The sequence below is a fragment of the Oryzias melastigma genome, linkage group LG21, assembly GCF_002922805.2.
Source record: "Oryzias melastigma strain HK-1 linkage group LG21, ASM292280v2, whole genome shotgun sequence".
NCBI lineage: Eukaryota > Metazoa > Chordata > Actinopteri > Beloniformes > Adrianichthyidae > Oryzias > Oryzias melastigma.
Window position 1 is genome coordinate 22,987,443 of NC_050532.1, and position 26,180 is coordinate 23,013,622.

At 39.2% G+C, this 26,180-nt stretch overlaps 2 protein-coding genes across 2 annotated transcripts; one reads left to right on the forward strand and one right to left on the reverse strand.

Annotated features, from left to right (window-relative positions):
• The first annotated feature begins 4,133 nt into the window (after positions 1-4,133).
• gjc4b (gap junction protein gamma 4b) lies at positions 4,134-9,756 on the forward strand. The gene is made up of 3 exons (XM_024287063.2): positions 4,134-4,356; positions 7,184-8,363; positions 8,432-9,756. Exons 2-3 carry the CDS (start codon positions 7,214-7,216, stop codon positions 8,443-8,445), a joined length of 1,164 nt encoding a protein of 387 aa, XP_024142831.1. The 5' UTR covers positions 4,134-4,356; positions 7,184-7,213; the 3' UTR covers positions 8,446-9,756.
• A 1,742-nt stretch (positions 9,757-11,498) lies between these two features.
• LOC112155272 (lactase-phlorizin hydrolase) lies at positions 11,499-25,587 on the reverse strand. Its single transcript, XM_024286796.2, has 17 exons — positions 24,984-25,587; positions 24,592-24,662; positions 23,949-24,026; positions 23,775-23,868; positions 21,467-21,551; positions 20,705-21,383; positions 19,973-20,621; positions 18,325-19,875; positions 17,964-18,232; positions 17,593-17,883; positions 17,307-17,505; positions 16,066-16,268; positions 15,876-15,982; positions 15,657-15,788; positions 13,485-13,708; positions 13,134-13,382; positions 11,499-11,905 (listed from the first exon to the last, which is right to left on the reverse strand). The coding sequence occupies exons 1-17, from the start codon at positions 25,567-25,569 to the stop codon at positions 11,739-11,741; spliced, it is 5,634 nt and encodes a 1,877-aa protein (XP_024142564.2). The 5' UTR covers positions 25,570-25,587; the 3' UTR covers positions 11,499-11,738.
• Positions 25,588-26,180: the final 593 nt, after the last annotated feature.

Genomic DNA, 26,180 nt, shown 5'->3' on the forward strand with positions numbered 1-26,180 from the left:
TTGTGTCTGAATCCAACCCACGCAATCCCTAACCTAACTTCTAAAAGACTATATAGTGTGGGACTATATAGTGCCCTGGATTTTAAAGGTAAATGGACACGATACTCACTACTTTTCTTTCGTTTTTCTAAACACCGGATATGACATCACCAATTTCACAAAGGGACAATTGAATAAAAACGAACATTTTATGGCATTTATTTATGACTCTATTGTGTTCTAATGCTGAAAATGTGGTTGGTTAATTCAAATATTACATTTAAACATGTTTTTTTGTTCAAAATTGTTCGACCACAATGCATTGTGGTCTATATTTGCTTATCTAGTGAGCATCGATGTAGTTTTTCACAAAGACTTCTGGGAAATTTCGAGTGCACTTGATTTTGGAATTATTAGATTCGAACAGCACTAGAAAATGGTGAACGCACTATAGTGATTGGGGGGGGAATTCAGACACAACCTTAGTATAAAAATTTTGTTTACTAGTATTTCTAAAAAAATGTAATCCATTTATACAGCAGTTTATGCACATTTCTGTCAAACTTGAAGTGTAAAATAATTTACTTTTTATTTCTAGAGGATTGTGGAAAGTTTGACACCAGCAGAATTTGTCCACAAATTTTCAAAACTAGATCTCTGAAAACCTGATGTCTAAAGACAATCAGAACAACTAAATTGCATTGATCTTGTAAACTTGAAACCATAAATGTCACCTGGGAACTACATTTGTGATGAACAAAACGTTTTTTTAAATGGAAAATCCATTTAGTTTAGTGCACCAAGACTATTTAAGACAAGAGCAGAGGAAATGACCAAGAAACCTGTGAACAAAGATATCTCACAGATGACCGAGATTCATTTTGAAATTAGCAAAAACCACAAGATTGCTCCGTTCAGGCTACAGATTGTTGGCCATATCTCTGTCATTTGGACTGAGGTTTACAGGGGGCACCCCATAATGCACCCTATGAATAAAAGCATGCTTGTGGTGCACAATGGAGCCTCAGCTAGAAAGGGGGAAGGGCAATACATTCCTCCACTGACATCCTGCTCGCTGCAGATATTAAAAATTTTAGCTCTTCTTTGCGTGCTAGCCCCTTAAAAAGAGCCAGTGAGCAGAAATTCTGGATGAAAGCTCAACAGTTTTCAATGACATGCAGTGACAGAGGATGAAAAAGTAAATGGGCATTGTGTGTGTAGAAATGGGGAATTGCTGAATGCAGGCATTTTAAAAGATCCGGAGTAAAAAGATGCGATCATTTAACTTCCTCGCACGGCTGATCCTGCTGTCCGCCTGCAGTATTTCAAATCTAAATGCATGTTTTTCATTTAAGTCTCCTCTAAAGGAAAGTGCTGCGTCAGCCAGCTTCCACTTAGACTCCTCTCCCCCTTGAGTGAAAGCCAGGTCAACATCAGACAGCAGAACTTGTAGGTTCCATTTTTCAGAGGAGGAATTAGTCGTAAAGTGCTGTCTTTGGACAATCTGCCATTTGGGATTCATACCGGTACCAACATGGGCCAAAAAACAAAATGAAATTGATTTGAAACTCCTTCGCCTCAGTGTATATCTGTCACTGCAGAATGGCCTATAAAACTCATGGATAACTTCCACTAAGGAAAGTGTGACAGGTGATTGGAGAAAGCAACAACTTCCGAACATCTACGCGGCAGGAAGCGGAGAACGCCAGCCGCACGCTGCTCCTACATCCCCTTTCTGACAGACATGGGAGCTGGAAGAACAAAAAAAAACTAACAAATAGATTTTAACTTATTTTTTTCAATAACATAAAAGAGATTTACATTTTTGGTATGTTTTAAAAACTAGAACCATTTATAAAACTTTACAAAAGGTATTTGTTCATCAAAAAGTTTGGTGACTTTTATAAAAATATCATGAATTTCTGTTACATTATAAAACCTGGCATAAGATGATGCTTTTAAAAATTATTCATCTTTTTATGCAAGAGAATAATCATCATTAGGAACTATAAATAAATAATGATAATAAAAAAAATTTGGCCAGTAGAAATCCCGGCTAGGAACCAAAAAAGTTCATTTAGAACCCTGGACAAAAGTAATAAAAGTAATTTGTTACTTTGTAATGCATTACCCCTTACTCTGCTTGTGCCAAGATATGTATCTGCCAGAATTTGAATCCCCTTTTTAATCACGACTTCTGACATTGTTGATTTGTTTTATAATACATATTTTGTTCCAAAAATGCATAGAAAGAAGGTGAATGTTTATTCTTAGGTCTTTGAGAGTTTGTTATATTTGCGTTTTTTCCCTACATATTCTACTCAAAACTACAACGGCTTTATGTGTTGGAAAAAAAAAAGACTTTTGATTGGCTAATTTAGGATAAAAAACACGATTTATGAAAATTACTGTTTGGGGAGCTTTTATTTGGGTATTGAATAGATAGTTGTTGCTACTACTTCAAATTATAGGACGGCACAGACTCTGGCAGGCTGTATGTGTGCCCTATGTCGTTTTATTTTTTACGTAGAAAATCTGAAAAAGAAAATAAAAAACACTATAATGTAAACCTTTGTTTATACTTTTTGGGGCAAAATATGATGCCAGAAATTGTGCCGTGGCAGGGAAAACTAATTCTGGCAGGGCAAAAGTATCTTGGCACAACAGATGTGTAACCAGCTCAGCCTTGGTGCTGGCTGGTCCGGGAGGATCTCTGCGTTGTGTTTGTTTGTTTCAGACGACAGGACAGCCGACTTGTCTTTGATTCTGTTTATTTTCTGTACATGAAAGATGGTGATGGTCAGACACGAAAGGCTCCCGCTCGCATTTCACATACAGCATGCTCGGGCGTGTCTGTGTCCCAACTAACTAATAAAATGTAGTTTACAAAATAAATTTAGAACAAAATTATGTACCTGTACATGAAAGATGGTGATGGTCAGACACGAAAGGCTCCCGCTCGCATTTCACATACAGCATGCTACAAAAAGTAAAAAGTTCGTTTAACATACTTGCATTAGCTAACCCAAAATACATCAAGGTAACAAAGAAACACCCAAATTACATAAAACAAAATAATATTTTCCAAGACATGAATTCAAAATGGAGAAATACATAATTAAAACAGAGTGCTGCAAAATGCGACCTACCTCGGGCGTGTCTGTGTCCCAACTAATAAAGTTTTGTTGCTGCACAACTGATACAGACACAAACCGATAGGGGGCGCCCAAGATACCATAAAAAAATAATAAAAATCTCTTGTTGCAAGTGGATTCACATTTATTCGGTTACAGATGCACTGTAAAAAAAAAAATATGTAAAAATTACGGTAAAAAAACTGGCAGAGGTGGTTGCTAGAATTTCACTGTTAAAAATAAAGTGTTGCTTTAAACTTTCCAAAAAAAATGTTAATATTTTTAATGTTTATTGTTAATAGAAATGCATTAACCCTTGAAAAATACAGTGTAACACCAGAAACAGTAGAAAACTGCAGCTGAGGTTGCCAGAATTTTACTGTAAAATATTCAGTGGTACTTTTTTGATCATATTAGGTTAAATTTAATTTCTAATGGAATAGTTCACTTTAACAAAAAAAGTATCATAATTTTAGTGTAGAAACCAAATTCATCCCATAAAAATTCCAATGTCATCTACAAACAGCTTTAAGGAAGTTACCAGTTAACAAAAATGTAATTTTCTTTTTCGTGACTATGCTTGCTAACCGTCATGATTTTAGTATTTTTCTGTAAAATGAGACATTTTTATTTACGTCACATCTCCAAGTTTTTTTCAGCAATAATTTTTTTTCGTTTTCTCCAGATTGTCAATGATTTCAATAAAGAAAAATACTCAGAATTGCAATCTTAAGCTAATATTTTGTTGGTATGTGTCTTGCATCATGAGAAATACTACAAAAACATGCTAAAACACAATTTTCATGGGAGTAGGTCTTGAGCCTCATGCGTGTAAGGGCAGATTATTTAAAAATCCTGCAGCAGTTTCTCGGTAAATCTGTAATAACATGTGCATGGTGCTTTTTTTCCTTACAATTTGCAAAAAAATTCTTGCGTGCAACACAAGAGCGCATGGAGTCCCTTAAGCCAAGCGGTTGGCGGTGAGGATTGCATCAGGAGTTGAGTGGGTGGAGACTGGGAGGAGAGGAGGAGGAGGAGGTGCGGGGAGATTTGGGATCAGTCTTTGTCTTCTTCTCCCAGCAGTTCAATCCACGCAACGGGCGCAGGACGTACCCCACTCTTCTGGAGGGGAGGAAAAAGAAAACGTGGATGGCGTGATATTTGAATAAGAAGAAAATAAGAGAGAAAACTTGAAAGATAAGATCTGGTGAAGGAAAGAAATCTGCTGGAATTTCAGCTGAAGGTGAGACACCAAACAAGACGAGGCGCGGCAGTGAAAAAGACGCGGCAGCATCACTTTTTTCAGCCTCTTTTTGCTTCTAATTTTTAATAGTATATATTTATAATAGCTCTAATGTGTTTCCGGTTATGTTAAATAGATATATGTATTTTAAAAATAACACTTTTTAGAGGTGAACGTTAATCCTGTACATTGAAGTTTGGGCGCACATGCTAATGGGAAGCGCCAATAAAGTGTTTTCTAGAACAGTCGATGGAGACTGTCGTAAAATTTTCTAGCTTTAATTTTCCATTAAATTTGGCGTGTTTACGGCTTTTTTTTGTTGTGAGGATGTGTCCGGCGGGATAACAGTCTTCTACGGTGGTCTCATCGACTTTCCCCCCTCAAAGTGCTTGCTGTTTTAATCTAAATTTAGCCGATATTATAATTATACTTTAATATATAATACTTACTTTGGACACAAACCTTTACGTGATGACGTCGTGCCACGAAGAGGATTTTTTCCCCTCCCTTTATTTTTTATTTTTCATAACCGTGCCACGGAAATTTGTATAATATTACACCGGAAGTAGTTTTTTTCCTCTAAAAATCTGTCCTTTAAAGTATTTTTCCATAAAAAACTGCAGTTTTGCATAATTTATTTTTGTTTATAATGAGGACTAATTATATGGTCTATTTACAGTCTGACCACACTTGTAGTTTCATTCATTTTAGGGTAATTATGCATGTATCCTATCAGAATAAAAGCCTTGGAGCTTTGAGGCTCGAGGGCTTCACTTTAACTCGCCTCCCAGATGTGAGGGGCCACAAAAGCCCCTCTGTTTTTCAGTGTGAGGGGATGGAACTAAACTTCCAAGTGGCACATATGGGCCCAGACTGCCTTGTGGAGAGCGTTATGAAAGAGCTCAAATATATTATTGATTTATTGTTTTCAGTTGTGTTTTTTTTTTTTTGTTTTATTTTTAAAAAATCCTATAGTAGTTTAGTGTGCATCCACAACAAGGCCTATTTGTTTAACAGTCAAAAAAGCCTAAATTATTACTACACATTCTTAGTGTTTCTTTTAATACTAATTCTATACTGAATCCTTGATTTTATTGGATTTTAGCTGCTTTATGTTTGCTGTGACTCCTTGCATTGTCAGGAGTAGCAACACAAAAGAGAAATCCATCACCAGAGATGGTATAGAATCAGGTTGTTTTGAACAAAAGAACCTGATGTCTTGCGTTGACAAGAAGCTCTCAAGTAACTCAAAAACACAGTGTCTTTGAGTGATATGCTTCTTTAAGTGCTTTGCCTGTCTTAGGGCAACTCGTGATGGTTATCTCTGTATGGTTTAATGGAACAAACACCATAGCTATGCTATCTCAGGAGACTGCTGAATTAACCCATCGTTGACTGATAAGGCCTTCCTGAAAAGTCTTTTGTCTCCCTGAGTAGCAGCTGTTGCCTCCACGCCACAGTGCTGTTGTTACCATACAGCTGTTTGCAGGATGAAGATGCTGCAGGAAGCCACTGATCAGTGATAAAGATGAGAGATTTGCAAGCTTTTGGGCTGCAGCTGTGCAACAGAAAAGCACGTTTGAAGTGCAGACAAAACACAGACATGTTATGATGATGATGATGAAGGGCATCTATTGAGGACATTCAGTTTAAATGTTTATTTCTGGGTATTTTTTATTCAAATTGTTGTAAATCAGGAGCAGGCAAAAAAAAAAATCAGTTTGAAAAAAGGTTTATTTATGGCATCAAAGTTACAGTCGGCTGGGCCACAAGCTCCCGGCTCTGCTCCATTCCGATGCATCTGCTTTTTGAGGAGTAGATCCATTTTCCATGACTGAATTGGGAGGACCTGGCTGCAGACATCAATGTCCAGAACCAGAAGTTCTCAACCAAAACCAGAAGTCCCCTTCATCCCTAAAAATAAACTTTATTTTAACTGTCAACTAGTTACGTTTTTTTTCCAATTTTAAGCTTTAATTAAAAAAAAATCTACAATTCTGAACTCTTGGGTTAGGGTAAGTTGTATAATTATATATTGTATAATCATTGCACCAGGACTTCTGGTCCTGGGTTTTTTAGTTGTGGTTGTTGTAGTTTTTGTGTACTGCACCAATTGAGCAAGACACTTGAGTTCTGAGGTGATGGTTTACTAAAGTTTTAGATGAAGAAAGAGGGAAATATTACTTGGTAATGTTTCAATCTTGTGACAGAAGATTAAGCACTAATGGGGTTTAGATGGAACTAACATGTAATGTTGTTTATTATTGGGTAATAAGCTTTAGAAGAACAGCCAAATATTAGTTCTTCAATCCAACAATTGCTGTAACGACCTCGTACAATCCACTTATTTCTCTTTTGGATGTATATGCTGAGTAGAATGTGTTTTTGTGTGTACATCTGTGCAGTTTATTCCCGTTTGCTAAAGTGAGTTTTTATGGTAATTTGCCATGACTCAGTAGAAGCTGAGGTTTGTCACAGAACGTGTGAAACCACAGGAGCTCTTCAGCTGAAAAGATTTGAGTTTACAAGTCTGGACACCAATAACTTCTGCAAGTTGTGGATGGATGAGAAATCCCTGAAATCAAGTGATAATACTTGTTTTGTAAGGCTTAAATATTGCGTATCAAGTATGTATCATGGTGCTGTGAACGTGACTAACGTCCAGATCCTTCAGGGGTCTTTGTCTGGGCATGCAGGATTGTGGCTGCAGGATGGTTGAGGAGTTCACTTTTTTAATGGTCTAGCACCTCCTTGTGGCTGCTTTCTGAAAGCAATATGAAAGCAAGACAATAAAGACTAACATGATTTTATTTTTTGGTTTTCACAGGGTTGACAGATTTCCTGTTCTGTGATCAAAATGAGCTGGAGTTTCCTCACACGTCTGCTGGATGAGATTTCCAATCACTCCACCTTTGTGGGTAAAATCTGGCTCACCCTCCTCATCGTCTTCCGGATCGTGCTGACGGCGGTCGGGGGCGAGTCCATCTATTATGATGAACAGAGTAAATTTGTGTGCAACACACACCAACCCGGTTGTGAGAACGTGTGCTACGACGCGTTCGCGCCGCTTTCGCACATTCGCTTCTGGGTGTTCCAGGTGATTATGATCACCACGCCCACCGTCATGTACCTCGGATTCGCCATGCACAAGATCGCCCGCATGGACGATGAAGACTACAGACCCCAAAGCAGGAAGCGGATACCTATTGTGAGTCGCGGTGCCAACAGGGACTACGAAGAGGCAGAAGATAACGGGGAGGAGGATCCCATGATCATGGAGGAAATTGAGCCGGAAAAGGACAAGGAAGTCGCACCAAAGCCCAAAAACAAGCACGACGGACGGCGGCGCATCAAGAGAGACGGCCTGATGAAGGTCTACGTTTTTCAGCTGCTGTCGCGCGCCGTCTTTGAAGTGGCCTTTCTGTTTGGACAGTACATCCTTTACGGAGTGGAGGTGTTGCCGTCGTTCGTGTGCACCCGGTCTCCGTGCCCCCACACGGTGGACTGCTTTGTGTCCCGCCCCACCGAGAAAACCATCTTCCTGCTCATTATGTACGGCGTCAGCATCCTGTGTCTCCTCTTCACCGTGCTGGAGATCCTTCACCTCGGCTTCAGTGGACTACGCGAATGCCTTTGCCCACGAAAACCTCGTTCTCACCGCTCGCCTCGCCATTCAGCGCTCCCCAGCAATAGATCCTCCTTCTCCCGCCAGCCTTCAGCGCCTCCAGGCTACCACACCACTGTGAAGAAGGACCCGTCCGGGAAAATGCCCTTCAGAGATAACTTGAGAGACTCGGGCCGCGAGTCATTCGGCGACGAGTCGTCATCGCGGGAGCTGGAGAGGCTACGCAGACACCTAAAACTGGCCCAGCAGCATCTGGACCTAGCGTACCAGAATGAGGAGAGCAGCCCTCCGCGCAGCAGCAGTCCAGAGTCCAACGGCACTGCGGCAGAGCAGAACCGGCTCAACTTTGCCCAGGAGAAGCAGACCAGCACCTGTGACAAAGGTAGGTCGATTTCACCCCGTAACTCAATCAGTAATCCCAACGAGAGCTTACTCTGACCACGTTCACAGGTCTCCGGGCGTAACCTTCCAGCAGCTGATCCGAACAAACATGGAGGAGGAGGAGCAGTGAAAGTAGAAGGGAACTGAGCAGGGAGTGCTCATGCATGATGGGACATTGCTTGAGGCCTTCCAGTGTTGACGACCAGCCGTGGTGGACCATCAAGTCACCTGGAGGCACCGACCTGCATGAAGATCCAAAGTGCTTACAAACTGCCATCGTGCAACGAGAACAAATCCCGTGTGCATCTCCCTCAGGGCAGCTATTCCTTTTTATACAAATATTTTTATCAAACTTTTTTTGTATGATATTTTTGTCAAGTGTTGAAAGTTGTGAATCTCAAGTTTGCCTTACACTCAAACTGGAACTGTTTTTTTTATGGAATCTTTCTGAAGTAGGGCCAAACCAGTTGTGCAAGTTCGTAAGAGTTTTGTACTTTGTGAGAGTTGATGACTGTAGTTGCAAAAGAAAAAAAAAGGTACTGGGAGGGGTTGTCTTACCGGCAAAGACTTAAAGGTGTTGTCCCACAAGGGCGTCGTTCAAGTGTGTTTCTGTTAGCCGTTTGTGGCAGTGTTGCCACGGCGCCGGTCAGCATTCCCACGTCTGTCTTCACGGAGCTTGGAATGCGAAGCAGGAAATGTGGCATTAGGACATCTGGGGTCGGGTTTAACTGCCTACTGTGTTGGTTTTCTGTTCCAGGCAGGATTTTTCCGTTATTAACAAAACGGTCTTAAGTCACAATCTTTTAAATCCTATTTATTTCCCTAGAAGTCGAACAGACGTACTTATTTTATATATGTCTTGTATTGGCAGAGGATGTGCAGCGCTGCTTTTGTTTCATGATTTTATACTTTGGGGGGGTTTGTTGCCACATTTTATTGCTTCCGATTCATCCTCGCATTGCTCCGTTTACATGAATGTGTTTGCATCCATTTTCCAAAAAAAGAAGCAAAAAACTGGATGATCTTCCTGATAGAAAGCCTGGTAGAACCTGCTTTTCTAGCAGTTCAGGCCTTTTGAAGGAGAGTTGAACACACTTGAGGTGCCTTTGTCCAAAGGAATAAACCAACCTGGGTAATGCTTGAAAAATATGATGTTATGTTTTGCTCTAAATGTTTAATACTGTTCTTTTTTTACATCTAGTAGTTGGCTGTTGTCACTGTGGCAAAGGTTTGCTTCAAATTTCACTGCTGTCAATAGCTGGACGCTTCAAACACAGCAGTTTTTTTCCCTCTTTTTTTACCTTAAAGGGTAACCAAACCCTAAATCAACTTTTTGTGTCTGTTGATCTCTATAGATGGGGCTTTAAAAGTGCTGTTTGTTGGTCATTTCCAAATTTTTGGAAAATTAAAATAAACTTGTTTAATTCCTCAAAGTATAGTCAAAAGCCATCTGTGTGCTGCCCCCTACAGGTTGAATTGAGGTATTGTGATTGGTCAACTGGTGTGAGTAATGGAAGTTCCGCATCATCATGCTCTGCAACTCCAGTATGAAAGCCACACCCATCTTTAATTCTGTAAATGTAACTCCCCCGCTCTGTTGCCTCCACTAGCCACGCCCCCTTTTTTGAATTTTTTAAAAATCTGGACTGAGAATTGAGTCAGCATCCAACTGCCCTGTTTGGTTACCCTTTAAATACAACTTGTCACTTCTTCCTTTAAGGATTTTGTTGCATATGAGCACCAAATGTTTACTCCTCACCGTAAACTTTTCCATGTATCATGCACCAAGACGGGAAAGTTTTAGTTTTATGTTCCACAGTCTAAATGAGGGTTGGAAAGTGAAAAATGTGAATTCTGTGCCTTGAGTGCACTTCTTAAGATGCCATCTTTTGTATTCAGAATAATGCCCACAGTGCCAACTTAAACATGTTCATCTCATTTATTTCTGATTTTTTTATAGCTTTTTTATACTTTTTGTATTGCTAGTAATTTGTGGTTAGTTTTTTTGGAATAAAATGGTAAAACTATATAAAAGTGTGAAAGTCACTAATTTATTTGGTTATTTTGTTGAATTTCTGAGTGGAATTCTGATCTTTGCATCTCATTGGTTTATTTGACCTTCTTTGACAATCAATTGTGGAAAAAAGGGTTAAATTTGAATTAATTTCAGGTATTAACACCTACAGATCTCAACTCTACACTCTTGAGGATTTGGAGACATTTGGCATCTGTATAAAGAAATAATTTTTGGAGTTTGTTTGATTTCAAGAAGAAAACAACAAGAAACACTAAAGTAGTAGTGAAATTTGAACCCAAAACTTAGATCTACCTAATAAAATGAATAGCAATTTCTTATAATCACTATATTTCTACTAGATGGTGTTCTTAATGAAGTTTTGGGTAACACTATAATGAGATTCCTTAACAAGCTTTATTAACACATTAACAAACATTATTAATGTGTTTATAGGGTATTATTAAGACATTTTTTAGCACAATACGCCGAATAAAATTCATTAATACTCATAATCATACTTAGTAAGAGTAATTACAATATAAAGGGAGACCATTGTATACAAACACTATATTAATAAACTGTTTACAAGCTTAACAAATAGATGAACTATCTTTATCACCATTATATTTTGGAGCACCTTATCTAAAGTGTTAACAAGTTTTATATGTTTGCTAGAGTTCTTGGCAATAATATTGATAAAAGTCACATTTGTTTTTAGGTTCCATATTTTTATTTTAGGAGGAGAAAAAAGACTCATTCAAACCAAAAACACCAAGATTGAAATACATTTTTTTTTGCTAAATTTCATATATATTAGATTTAAATTTTTCACATTTTCAGTGCATTTTCAATAAATAACAAATACAATCTATTCAAAAATATATTTTTTATTTGATGTTTGTGGGTAAAATACTACTCCATCAAATTATTGTAGATTGTTATTTTTTACTTTCTGTGAATAAAAGCGCAAAATCTAAAATATTCCAAAAATCATTTTGTAGAGAATGACTCACTTCAAGTGGCCTATAATATTGTAATATTAGTAAATAGTTCCAACTTTTATACTTTATTTACTATTTCTGTGTTCTCTTAAAAAAAAAAAAGAAGTCAAGAATCATTTTATTTCATGAAAAAATTTTTATTGATTATGTAGTCAATCAACCTTGTTAAAGTATTATGCAACAATTTATATCAGTGGATATTAGTTGCATGTTTCTACATTACAAAGTACACATCGCAAATGTGATCATATAAGCTGTACCAATGGATTGATTTGAGAATGCGGAACATTTGTTATTTACAGAGTAGACACTAAAAGATGTTTTAGATCATTTCCATTGGATGTCTTTTCTCTACATTTTATTTTATTCTTCTTTTAACAAAAAACAAAGTGGTCATAGCAATCGCTGCGAAAACGGCAACGATCAGCAGAGCAAAGGTGGTGTTGAGTCCAGTCGCAGCTTCGCTGATGGACAATTTCATACCCAGGAAGCTCACAGAGTCTTCTCTCTCTGGCTCTTTAGTTGCTGGAAGAAAGACAACAAAACAGAATAGTTTTTTTCTGATTTACAGACACAGAAAAAACAAGCTTTAACTAACAACTATGATATGAAAAAATGAAACAACTATCAGCCCCCAATCCTGGTTGTTAATTAGGTGTCAAAATCCAGGCCTCGAGGGCCAGGGTTGTCCAACTTGCCTGCCATAGAAACTTCTTATTGGCTAAACACACCTGACCAAGGTAATCAGCAGCAGATGAGGCATTTTCCCTGAAAACCAACAGGATGCCGGCCCTTGAAGACTGGAGTTTGACACCCCTGAATGCATCTAAATAGGGGGTTGACCCATACGAGTTCTGCAGGCCTTTGGATTGTCCGAGCCATGAAGGGTTGTTGAAAGGACCGGATGCATCTTAAGGGTGGCACAGGTGTTTCTTTTAGGTTTTTAGAGGCCCGTGGGGGCCACTTCAAGAGACATTGTGACAATGGAACTATCAATTGTCCTGCGTATGGCAAGTACATTGTGAAGTATTCGTAAGGCTAATAGAAGTTGCATGTACTTATACAGATGGCACAGTTGTAAGGGGTTCTTACGGCACACTCTAGATGTTAGTAAGGTGCTAGTACTGGATCCTTACTAACCATATGACCATAGTGCCGTAGGATTCCCTCACAGACTATTGTCTGTTGTTTATCTTTCAGGACATCCCGTCGGAGGTCGCCACAGTGAATCAGCTTTCACTGATTTGCACAGGAGGTTCCTCGGGGAGTTTTACGCCCGATGGGGACCGGCACAGGGAGACCCTGACTTGGACCCTCTTGTGGCTTCATAGTTTAGGCAGCAGGGTGAAGGAGCTTGCCTTCATACTGAAAGCAATTCACACGAAAGGAGTTGAAAATTGTATTTTTAAGTCGAGATCTGAGGTCCTGTGACCCGATTTCAGGAATGAACGCACTGCGTCAGTCTAGCAGCAGCACTTTTTGAGTTCAAATATCTGAACTTTGGTGATGTTGACACATGGCATCCACCAATCAGGGACTCAGCGTTAGCCTTGTGGTTTTTTCAGAGACTCGATCAGTGGGTTAAGTACAATTCCAACAAAGCCCTACACCCAGCAATCCAGCCACCTTCACAAACTATGCTCTGGTTGTCTAATTTCTTCATTTATAACAGTCGGACTGCTTGTTCTTTAAAAACAAATAATCATCTTTTTCTTTTGGCCTGTTGGAACTTCATTATTCAGAGACACTTTACCTTCAGGTTCAGGTTCAGGTTCAGGTGACATGCAGTCATGAGGTCCCAGTTCAGGATCAGGGAATCCGTTGCAGCTGATAATGGTGGAGTAAAAAGAAACCGAGGCTTTGGCAACACGAGGAAGCTCAGGATTGGAACGGTTCACATAGAAAAGACCAAATCTCTCTCCAAAACCTGTGGCCCATTCCAGGTTGTCCATCAGTGACCAGGCTGTGTACCCACGGATGTCCACGCCATCCAGCATGTAGGCTGTAAAAACAAACCGCGCTTAAAAAAAACATTAAAGAAAACTAAACAAACATTTACATCATATCAGCTGTAATGTGTTTAGAAAACTGTTGATGAAATTACCTTTTAGCACCTGGTTGATGTATTTCTCATAGAAGTAGCTTCTGTGCTCGTCATTTAAATTCTCAGACCCCCTCTCTGAGACGCCGTTTTCAGTAATGATAATTGGAGGATTCCCGTACTCGTCTTTGATGAATTTTAATATTTTGCGGAATCCAAAAGGTGCGACCTTCAGCCAGCCTGAACCCGAATCCAACCATGTGCGATCAGTAATGGTCCCTGCTCCCCTAGAACATCAAATACATTTTCATCAAAATTTATGCGGAACATTTTTGTATATTCTCTCAGATAAAACAAAAAGAAATGATGAACCAAATTAAGGCGTTTATGATTCCATTCAATAACTTTTTTTCACATTTCACCAAAAAAAAAAACACAACAATTTGACTTGGTCATACAAAGCACTTTTCTACAAAACCAGTGAAATAAACAGCAAAAGCTGAATTTTTAATAAAAAATACAGCTGTTAAAGCATGTTTTTTTTTGCTTCCAAACAAAAAATATTTTTTCTTTATGTAATTATTTATACATTTTTGCCAACAGATTATTAACCCTCAAACAGTTTTGCTACAAGAAGTTGCACCATCACTTAATTTTTACCCGATATAATATACCCACTAAAAAAGCAATAAAAAAACCCATGATAAACTAGAGTAGCTTTCTTCATTTTGATTTATGTTGGAAAATTAAAAAAACAAACATAGGAAGATCCTAAAAAGATGCTTGAAAATGAAAATAAAATTGCAATTTGAGAAAAAAAATGATACTGGACACTTGGTCTTTGGTCAACTCATTTCTGGGACATGTATGACTTTATCCCATGACACTCAGAAAATGCAATATATTGGAAATCATGTAAATACTTTTGCTTGGGGGAAAAATTACCTGGGGACGGTGCTCAAGGGTTACTAGGCAAATTCACACGTATAAATCTCAAAATCTTCATGTACCAACTACATATAATAAAACAATAAAAATAATTAAATAGACATTAATTATTTCTTATTTTTCACAAAACTTTGCTATATGTTAAAATACAATATTTAAAAGTGTAGCTAAAACACAAGGAAAATGGAATAAGACAGCTTATTGGGTGGTTTGCTGTGGCACATTGAGTCCAAAGCAGTCTAACAGGTATGAAGAGTCAATTATGTTTTGTCAAAAAGTGAGATCTAGTTCGGTGCAGGTTGTATTTGCTATTTGGATCTTAAAAAATGTCAAAACATGTTGGTAATCTGATGATAAAACCAAAGTCAAAATTGTATCTGTGCCTCGATCGGTTCAACCAGCCAACCGCGTAAGGAATTTGTCTTGTACCTTCTCCAAGCGTTTTGTGTGAGCTGGCAGCCCCAAGACAGATGATGCTGCCAAATTCCAGTATGGGGCGAATGCTAGTGTAATATGCAGTTATGAGAGCTTTTAGGTCTATTTTTTCTCTTCAGACTCGTCTGAAATCTATTCAAGGCTAAATTGATGCTGTTTTTTTAACACAAAGATTCATACATTTTTAAACCCAACCTTGGAAAACAAAGATCTTTGCAGTTGATTGCTTTTGAGCAAATATAGAATTTCTGTCACCCATTCCTCCACTTTACTCATCCATATCTGAGTCATAAGACAGCATAGATTTCCCATCTGTAGGTCCTAGCCACATAAATTTACATGATTCAGCAACAGTGCCTTACCACCACCGCAGTCCATTTCTGGTGTGACCACGCTCACTGACTGCCACAAGTCGTATTTATATTTAAAGCAGCTTGCACTAAACCACGTCACCATGTCTGCTGTGTTTGGGCTTTAAGACTGAGTCAAAGCCTCATTTCTTGTCTTGGTCTTTTTTTTGTCACTAAAGCTTTTTACAACAGGAAACCAAGTGAACCAAGAGTTTTTTCATTTTATTTTGACCCCAAACTAGGATTGTATAATGGAAAAAATAAGGACTGTCCTTAGTACAGACTTCTTCTGTTCCTGAATGTAACAATAATTTATGTTCAAAGCAGTTACAAAGACAACCCCGTAAAAAACCTTGCTACTAAATCACTGGCGTAGCTTAGTGTCTTCCCAAAAAAAGGACATTTATTGTTGTCATAGTGCCCTTACTCAAACTGATGCCCAATCTAACAAGAATAAGTGCATACAAATGAGTCAAAAATATGACTGATGGTCTTTGCTTACCTGTCTCCATCGTAATGTGCAAGGTTTCCGTAGTCCACAGGGAATGCTAAAACGGTGGTGTAGTGGTTAAATCCGAAATAATCATGAGTGCCTTTTATTCTCTTAATCTCCTCTGAAGTAAACTCAGGCAGCCTACAGAGTTAAACCAAATGAAGACAAACACATGTAAGTACAATACTCTTCATTCACAACATTCTTCTGTCTTTCATGTTTCTATACCGAGATTTATCCAAGCCAGCAGCAAGACTGCGCTCTCGAACCACGGTCTTCATCACTTCACTGTAGTCTCCATTAAAAATGGGATGAGCAAACCAGCCAATGTAAAACTGTTTAGAGAAAAAGAAGAACCATTGGTAGTGAGAGCCAGACTTTACATAAAACTGGACAAAACTTGCCACGGTTAACAAACCTGCAACAGCCGTCTTGCGGCAGTAATGTCCTCTTGCTTATAGGGATTTCTTGGTTCTGACCAGTCAGAGTTGATGGTAATGGAGACCATTCCTTTCTGTTCAGCACGGTATTTGTCATTGTAGACGTGCCAGGCCTCTGCATGGGCTTTGATAAGGTTGTGGCCAACAATGTATGGCAAAGTTCCAGGCCTGAAGCTCTCACCTTCAGTCAGAGGAACAGAGACTTTCGTGTAAAGAAACATTGTACTTATAAATATATGGTATTAGAGTCGGCAATATGATATGTATCGTGAGACACATCTCACAATATCTATCACGATACACGGCTCGCGATACGTGTCATGATAAAACCCAAGACTGTACTTATATTTTTTATGACTTAGAAAAAAAACTCTACCTGATTATGAAAATGCCATTCATGTTAATAAAATAGTAAAATTCATTTGATTTAATTATCATGTCAAGCATTGCAACTGTATCTCTTATAGAAGTTGCTTTTACCTAACCAAATTCATGGTGCTTTTATTTTGGTAGAACAAGACATATTTGTTCGTAACCCTTGTGCTATCCTCGGTATGTTGACATTGGGAGTGGGGTCATCAGCACCACACAAGTCAGCGCGCTGAACTTTTTTTTTTTCCAATGATTTATGATTTTCACTGGTGTCCATAGCAGACATAAAATCTTGTCCACCTTTGTCATGGGAGGAATCAAACATCAATATAAGGGTGGGGTCATCTGGACCCCGTAAGGTTAGAGAACAGTCAGTATTGTCTTATTTCCACAACAAAATACTTTTCAATGTAAGAAAAAAAAAACATAGAATGAATCCGCTATACCAATAGGTTCTTAAAGTATGAGTGAGGAAATAAAGTGCTGTTTATGTCCAACATTGCTAAATGTAGCTTCTCCAGTACTTTTAAACTGTGTTGTTCCTTTGGTGCTGTGATGTAGAGTTGCTCAAAGAGGCTCAGTATGATGTGCTGTTAACTAGCGGTTTGGGGTTTGAGTGAAAAATATGAGTAAGATCCTGATCTATGTTGACTCATAAATAAGGAATTAAATATCGTCTTGTCCGCATTTTAGATCAATACAAGTATCCCTAAATGACATATCGAAATATATGTCCAATTCGATTTTTCCTCACACCTCTACTAAACATGCCCAGTTTTTCGCTCATTTATTTCTGTTCACATTTTTAAGTATGAACACCTGGAACTGGAATATGAAACTACTTTACCTGGGGCAGACACTCCATAGCCATGCCCTACCATTGCTACATTGTATGGCTCATTAATGGTGACCCAAAGTTTGACTTTGTGGCCAAGGCGACTAAAAATGAGGTCGGCGTAATCTCTGAATCTGTCAACAATCGTGTCGTTCTCCCAGCCACCAACGTCCTGCAGAGCTTGTGGAAGATCCCAGTGGTACAGAGTGACCTAACACAATATGAAAACACAAAAGTGTACATCTTTTTTATGCTTAGAAGTTTAGGTATTCAGAAAGCATTAGATTTTTACACATACGTGTGGCTGGACATTTGCAGCAAGCAGTGCATCCACCAGTCTGTGGTAGTAGTTCAGTCCAGCATCATTGATATAATTCATGGTGCCATCAGGAAGAATCCTCGACCAGGATATTGAGAAACGATAGTGTGTCACCTTAAGTTGCTTCAAAATGGCAACATCCTCTTCGATCTTATGGTAACTGTCACAGGCTATGTCCCCATTGTCAAAGTCAGCGATCTTTAGAGAAGTATGAGCAAACTTGTCCCATATGCTTAGACCTTTTCCATCTTCTCTCCATCCTCCTTCAATCTAAAAGTGGAAAAGGAAAGATGACAAAAACTCAATAGTTCTTGTAGCTTGTTTGTTAAAAACTTTAGATTTAAACTGACCTGATATGCTGCTGTTGCACAACTCCAAATGAAGTCCTTTGGAAAATGTCCCCATTCCATCCTTTCATCATCTGGCAAAGGGAAACCATTGTCTTTCATGATTTGGTAGTAGTAATGAGCTGAATATTTAGGTGTTCTTGGTCTATTAATATTGCCAAAGTCCACATGGTGCAATCCAAACCCAAGTTTATAGCCATTCAACCACTCAAAGGAATCCATGAGAGATGTTGCTATGTAGCCTTTTACCTTCACTCCATCAAGTTCATAGGCTGTCAAGAAAAATGAAGATTAATGACTAAAGCAAAAATAAATAAATAAATAAGTCGAGAGAACACTTCATTATTTAGTCTAAAAACTGTACCTTTCAGAGCCTCATCAATATAGGTCTTGTAAAAGAATACCCTGTTAATGTCATCTCGTAAGGTTCCTGCATCTAAAGCTGCTCCATTTTCAGAGATGTAAATGTTTGGATCTCCATATTCTTCCTTTATCCAGTTGAGGAGTCTTCTTAAACCCCACGCTGCAGCTCTTTGCTCTTCAATAGCTGTAGTTGGTGAATCCGTTTCTTGATTTTCTACTATGTCCCTGTCAGTTTGATAGGATGGTGGGAGCAGTCGGTCAGTAATGTGAGTAACTATCTTAGTGGTGTAGTGGTTTAAACAGAATACATCTGCAGCTCCCTTAATGAAGTTTTTCTCTTCCTCAGTAAATGAAGGTAATCTTGACTCTGACATGCCTTGAAGTTCACTTTTTGCAAAAACTTGCTTTTTCATTGCCTCGGGATAGTCTCCATTCTTGAAAATAGGGTGTGCAAACCAACCCAGTCTGAACTGCATTGCACGGTCAGCAGCCAGAATCCGGTGTGGATCATTAATATCAGAAGGTTCAATCCAGTCAGCATCCAGGGCAATGGAGACCAGACCACCTTGTGATGCACGATACTTGTCATCATATGTGTGATAGGCTGTAGCATGAGCTTTGATGAGATTGTGTGCCACTATGTATGGTGCAGTTCCTGGATTCTTGACATTTGGTGGCATGGCGCCAGTTCCATATCCTGCCCAGGCAATTGTGTGAGGCTGGTTGAAGGTTATCCAGAATTTCACTCTGTCGCCAAAAGTGGCAAAGCAAAAGTCACTATAATCATTGAACAAATCAATCATCTCTATACTTTCCCAGCCACCAATGTTTTGCAAAGCTTGGGGCAAGTCCCAGTAATAAAGTGTTACCATGGGAGTGATGCCACGAGCCAAGAGACCATCAATAAGTCTGTTGTAGTAGTTAACGCCATTCTGGTTGAGAGAGGAGCGTCTTCCATCAGGGAAGATTCTGGACCAGGACAAGGAAAATCTGTATGACTTCACTTTCAGAGCTCCTAGCATGAAGAAGTCCTCATCAATTCTGTTGTAACTGTCACAGGCTACGTTCCCATTAGCATTTTCAGGAATGTTGCCAGGTACTTGAGAAAATGTATCCCAGATGCTGGGTCCTTTCCCATCAGCATTCCAGCCGCCTTCAGTCTGGTAAGCTGAAGATGAAACCCCCCAAAGGAAGTCTTGGGAGAAAGTACCATAATGATACAATTGTCTTTGGAACTTTGTTTGCCTGGATAGGGTGTCCCACACTACCTTTGCTTCGGATGGAACCTGTGAAGCTACGAGTTTGGATGTACGAGGGGTTACTGTTATTTCTGCCACTTTTTTTAAATGGCGTGTGGGTGTTCCAAAACCATTGTTTTCAATAACACCAGAGAAGAAATATGCAGATTGTTTGGGGGTTCTTTGTCTGTTTGCATCTTCAAAGTTGACATGAGTAAGACCAAATCTTTCACTATAGCCTTGTGGGCCCTCAAAGCCATCCATGAGTGATTGCACTGTGAATCTTTGCACATCAACTCCGTCAAGGGCTTGTGCTATAATATGAAAAACACAAGATAATGCAATCTCATTAAAAAAGTTTATAAAATGTCTTTTTTGTGACATTTACTTTAAATGATTGAAGACACTTACCTTTCAGGGCCTCGTTGATGTAGTTTCTCAGATACTCCACTCTGCTCACATCATTGATGGTTTCAGTGTTGTATGCTGTTGGCATACCATTCCCAGTGATGTAGATAGGCACTTTGTTAACACTCAAATATTCTAATGAGATGTAGTTTAGAAGCCTCCGAAGTCCCCACGGTGCAGAAAAGATCCAATCTGAGGCAGTTGAAGGCCATGAGGGATCCACATCTGCCCCATAATCTCCCACTCCCACAGGACCAGGAGTGCAACCACCTTTAGCAGTATTTACCAACCGAGAGGTAAAATGGTTCAAACCAAAAAAGTCAGCTGTTCCTTTTATCCTGGCCTTCTCTTCAGTGGTAAAAACTGGGAGCACTGCTGGCTGAGAGCTGGGGCACTCTTTCACTTTCAGCTCAATTTGTGTTTTCAGTGCCACGGAATAATCTCCGTCTACAAAAATGGGATGTGCAAACCAGCCTAGCATGAACTGCAGGTAGCGATCTGCAGCTGCAATGTCTTCAGTATTGGTTGGGGCTTTGGGTTCAGCCCAGTCAGAATTAAGTGCTATGCCCACTTTCCCTCCCTGAGTTGCCCTGTAATTGTCATTATAGACATGCCAAGCCTCAGCATGAGACTTGATTATGTTGTGAGTGACCTGAAAGGGTAAGAAGAAATGATAAGATGAATGCACAAGAGGAAGAATAAGAGGCTTGTTGTTATTTTGAAGCAAATTTGTACCTGATAAGAGGAGGAAACGTAGTCCTTTACTCCAGGAGGATGCTCACCAGTACCATGTCCAGCATGGCTCACAACCCAGGGGCTACTAAATGTGTTCCAGGTCTTGACTCTGTCTCCAAACCTGGAGAAGCAGAAGTCTGCATAGTCTTTGAAAGCATCAACAATAGTTGGGTTGGTCCATCCACCGTTGTCCTGGAGGGCCTGTGGCAGATCCCAGTGGTAGAGCGTGACAACAGGCTGGATGCCAGATTCTATGAGCGTATTGATGAGCTTGTCATAGTAGAGAGCTCCTTGCTCTGATTGGCTGTCTCTGTGGCCTGTTGGGAAAATTCGAGCCCAGGAGATGGAAAACTGATAGGTGTTGACTTGAAGACCTCTCAGCAGGTAGACATCATATTCCACTTTGTTGTAGCTATCACAAGCGAGGTCTGCTGTCTGGTTTTCAAAGGCTAAGTTGTCATGGCCAAAGCGGTCCCAAATGGTTTCTCCTTTGCCGCCTTCCAACCAGCCGCCCTCCACTTTGAAAGACTCTGCAGAGGTCGCCCATTGGAAACCGGAGGGGAAAGACTGTTCAAGGAAAGTATCTCGATCTGCTGCTGATTGGGAGCCAAATTTATCCCAAACCGTCTGATAGGCATTCTTGGACTCTTGAATCTTGATTGAGTTTTGACGATGATAACTTTTGGAGTAAAGAATAAAGCAAATATGTCAATCGGAGGGAATACACATGATCTGCACTTACAATTTTTTGATGCGCCTCACCCAAATGAAGCGTCCTGCACACCCAGCTGGAGTAACACATCCACGACATCACATCCAATGATATTCAGTCCACTATGCTGTAGAACTATGAAATGTACAGTGTTTGAAATGGACATCCATAAATGGAATGTTACAAACTATAATAACTTCATCCATAAACAAACAATGTTAAATATTGATACAAGGCATTAAACACATTGGGAATGTACAAGATCTCCACTTTAATTATCCAAGCAAACACCATCCACTGGCAACTTTTAGAAACATTGGGACAAATCCTCAGCTCCTCCCTACTGGTAGAAATGTAGATGGATAGACATTTCAGATTGAAATCAATATCTAATATGACCATTTTTATAACAGTCGAGGTAACAACCATACCACTATGAACCTTTTTAAATAGATTTGAATATGTTCTTGCCAAAGTAAGTGTCAGGAGTCAGAGCTCTGTCTTCCTCTGGTCACCGGCAGGAGCCATTTCTAGAGTAATAAACACACTACATCTCCCAGCAACCCCAGCACACACTCCCCGGATGACACTCAGCTGACACTTATTGACAATCACCCACATGATACTTAAGCCCTGTACAGAGCCTGACACATTGTGAAGTATTGTTTTCCCCACCCTGCCCACATTACCGAGTGTTTCTATCTGGACCTGATCTTCTGTTTACCTGACCCTTCTTCTTCTCTGATTTCCTGCCGCCTGCCCTGACCCTCGCCTGGACTCTGACATCTCTAGTCTCTTCTTTAATCCTCCTATGTATATGATTGACCTCTGCCTGTCTGACTCTGATGTAGTTTGTGGACTGTTAGGTGTGTTAGGCTCCTATCTCCCTGCCTGAACAAATACCTGCTGCACGTGGAACCAGTTGTCTGCCCGTTTCTGACAGTGAGTCATTGAAAGATATGAATGCATTGTTTACTGTGAGACTGCGGATAGTAAGCACAAAGAGATTTCCACAGCCTTGAGGATATTAATCAGAGATAATATTAGTTGCTCTCGGTAAGAACAAAGGTTAGAGCTTTTATGTTTGTTGTACTTTGGCAGTCTATCATAAGAGACTGCCAACATTATCTGACATCTTGATGTCAAGGAAAAGGAATAATAGTTCAATTTTTAAAATGACCATAAATCTATGAGGATTGTGCGCTTTGGTTTGGAATTTTGGTGACATTTCTTTAGTTCTTGTCATGTTCTGTTTCAGCCATCAAGTCTGGTCTCCTGTATATTAGGTCCTACACCACCAGTTCCTAACATAAATCGCTAGAATAAACTTGTAAAAAAAAAAAAGTAAATAAAACTGAATATTATGGTGAAATGACAGCAACCTAACCTTAACTTTGCCTTGTACGACTTCTGTTCAGGCAGGGACCAAATTAAATCAACCACATAATGAACTGGAGACTGAAGCATTTCCAAACATTGCAGTATAGAAATCATGTAAGTTTATGAGGATATTAAAGCCAAATCTGAATTCTTCCCCGACCCTTCCAATTGTTCGGGCATTTGGAGGGGTAGGGGTGTCCAAAATAGTTTTTGAAGGGGTGAAACCTAAGCGGTGGAGGGCTCTGTATCCCTCCACAGTGGGGGTTATCCCTGTTGCACTGTGTCATGGAAGAGAAACACATTTCTTCACGTGGATGTGCTCTGAAGCACAGAAGTTTGCATTTATGTAATGAAGTAATGACTTTTTAAAGTTACAAAATCGATGTTATGGATTTTCTGAGTGCTGGCAGCTATGCACTAACGTAGATAGCCGGCGAATATTGATGATGTCATCAAGTGGGAGTCGCGTCTGAATTAGAGAACACTATTTTTGGTAAATTCCATATTCGCAAATGGTCAAATTCAAAACCCTATTTTAAGTTATTTTATCTGGACCTTAAATCATATTATAAAACAACAGAATACACGAAAAACCTGAAGGCTTCAAGAACCTTTAATATTTTAAAAGAACTGCATATTTTTTTACTTTTTTGAATTTACACCTTTATATCTGCTGCACCTATAGAGCATGCGTCAGCATTAAACTTCATTTCTGAGGTGATGGTTTATCAAAGTTTTGAATAAGAATTATGATCCAATAACCTGGTAATGTTCCAGAGTCTTTCAACTGATTATAATGTTTTGGGGAAAAAATATGAAGCGTAAATGACTATTAGATTACAAAAACAAGCATTTGGTGATATTTATGACTTGGTACTTATTTTAGTAGATGTGCCAAACACTCGTTCTTCTCCAAGAAATAGTTTGTCCTTGTACAATAACTAAATGTATTCAACCACATCATGAACTGACTCTTACCTTGGAGTAATTCTCCAAGAGGCTGAAGTTGACTGTCGGAACAATCCTGAAGAATCATCTTGTAAATTAGGATAGGCAAGTTTCCACTGGATATCTGCGAGGTGAAACAGAGATGTTAGTACTGTATATTCAAGATAAGAGTGCAAGACAATAAAGTAAAGAAAAACACTGTACATGAATGTTCCTCAGCTTCTGGGCAAAGTTTGCAGGAGAAGCACAGCTGAACTCAAGGTTTACAGTCAAGAAATCGGCCTGTTTAGGAAAAAAGACAACAAAACAAAGCTTTGACTAATTTGTTTAAAAAATAGCTTGAGAGCAAAAACCATAGCTATATTTCATTCAACCATTTTTACTAAAATCATGCACACAAAAAAATTAAGTTGTATGGTTTTAAAATTAATCATAAATTGTTCTTTATACTGGATTATCTTCATGAAACATATTTAAAAATACTACAGAAGACAAGGATTTAAAAACTATGGAGACATATCAACTTATAAATCAGGTGGTAACTCATTTGTTTTTATTGCTAAGTTCAAGTTTTCTTATCTAAAATGGAATTTGTTGTTTTATTTTGTAATTTTAGCCTTAATTTTAAATAAAGATTGAAATAAAAGCGTTTTTGTGTTATATGGTCATGATTCCAGACTCTTCTAGAGAACTGAAAAAGTTTTTATTAGATTCACAAATATCAAACATTTGCCTCAGTTTGAAAAAAAAAATCATGAATGTTCTACTTTTTGCATATTTTTAGACTTTAGATTTGATTTATCTTTTATCTTATCTCATTTTGTGATCGTATCAGATTCCATTTTACCACCGTTGAAGCCTTGATGTGTGAAAGTGTTTCCAGATCTTCTATTTTCAGCCCAAAGGAAAGACTTTTCCCTGTGAACACAGATGCATTACAGACTATGTTAGCATAACAGAATGTAAAGAACAAGTTTTTCCTAAAAGTTTAAAGTAAAAAGTCGTTAATGAAAAATTATTGACCTAGCTGCAACTTTATTGATGCATTGTTGAGACAACATGATAGCATTGACATGCTACCTCTGCTATCAGCAATGAGAGTTTCATCAATGCATCATAAAATGGTTTTCCTTACAGGTCCAACAGCTTCAGTGTTTTAGGTGTGGAAAGTTGAAGTCAAAAAATACATTTAAATAATAATAATGATTAAAAAGAATAGAGACACAAATTTAAGCTTACATTTTTCAGGAAAGCGTTGATGGAAGTTCTTGTAAAGATTCTTGTTGAGCTGCAGAATGTTTTGCTGAGCGGTCTGTCCGTTCTTCCAGATGCTCCCCAAGTCGCTGAGAGTCACCCATGAGTGTGCCAGATCTGCAAACTCCCTGAAGGCGAAGTCGGCATACTGCTGGAACATCTCCACCAGCTCCTGGCTCTCCCAGCCTCCGTACCTGGACCTCAGAGCGTCTGGAACGGTGGATCCGTGGAGGACGACCAGAGGCTGAAGACCCACCTTCAGCAGCTGCTTCATCAGAGTCTTGTAACACTGGACTGCATCCTGCTGGGGCTGGCTGGGCAGACCGGTGGGAAGGAGCTGAGCCCATGACAGTGGCACCTTGACGTGGGTCACCCCTCTGCTCTGGAGGACCTCAAAATACGGCTCAGAAGCAGCAACTATGGGAAGATTGCACTCATGTTCCCCTGTGGCCACATTTTCAGTCAGAGGACCTGCAAGGAGCATGAAGTCCTCATCTCCATTCACCTCCAGACTTCCACACCCATGAAGACTAAAGACGAACAGACACGCAACCCACAAGAGCTCCTTCATTCTGGCTCTGAAGGCTGCTCTGATGCAGCTCGCTGAATGAGACACTGTTTAACTCAAAAGTGTTCCCCCTGTGTGATCGTTCCAAAGTTAAGATCAATATCGCTTCATTTATGACCCTGTTTATTGAGACTCTGAACCCAGAGTGGTGATAACTGTATCTTCATCTGCATTCACGCTGGACAACCTTGAAATGTGCGCATGGTGCAAGTTTTTTTTTTTTTAATCAAACAGAAATAAAGTTATAGAACTTAAAATTCTAACTGAAAAACTTGAATATTAAAGTTTAGTGTGAATGCATACAAATGTCTTGTAGGAGATGAATGGATTCTCTGCTAAAATGACTCAAAGGACATTAGAAAAAGTGACTAAACTTGAGGATAATTAAGCTGAACCAAGTCCTGGTGAGCAAATATTACAGTTTCAGTTTGTGGAAGTCCCTAAATACACTCTATTGAGAATACTATACAGAATACTAAAACAGTTATTTAAGAATCACAACTTTTAGATGTATTTTTGCAATTTTAAATGAATTTAGTTAGCAGTTAATCAGTGCAAAGTGGGCGGGACCTTCCTGTTTGTCCTATTTGAAGGGTGGAGGCAGATTACAGCTT

Excerpts from the sequence above, each read along its gene's own strand:
- LOC112155272 (XM_024286796.2), bottom strand. The coding sequence starts at position 25,569 with ATGAAGGAGCTCTTGTGGGTTGCGTGTCTGTTCGTCTTTAGTCTTCAT. Across the intron at positions 17,506-17,592 it reads CTGCAAATGTCCAGCCACAC|GTCACTCTGTACCACTGGGA; the intron begins GTATGTGTAAAA and ends ATATTGTGTTAG. Across the intron at positions 13,383-13,484 it reads CATCAACCAGGTGCTAAAAG|CCTACATGCTGGATGGCGTG; the intron begins GTAATTTCATCA and ends TTGTTTTTACAG.
- gjc4b (XM_024287063.2), top strand. The coding sequence starts at position 7,214 with ATGAGCTGGAGTTTCCTCACACGTCTGCTGGATGAGATTTCCAATCAC.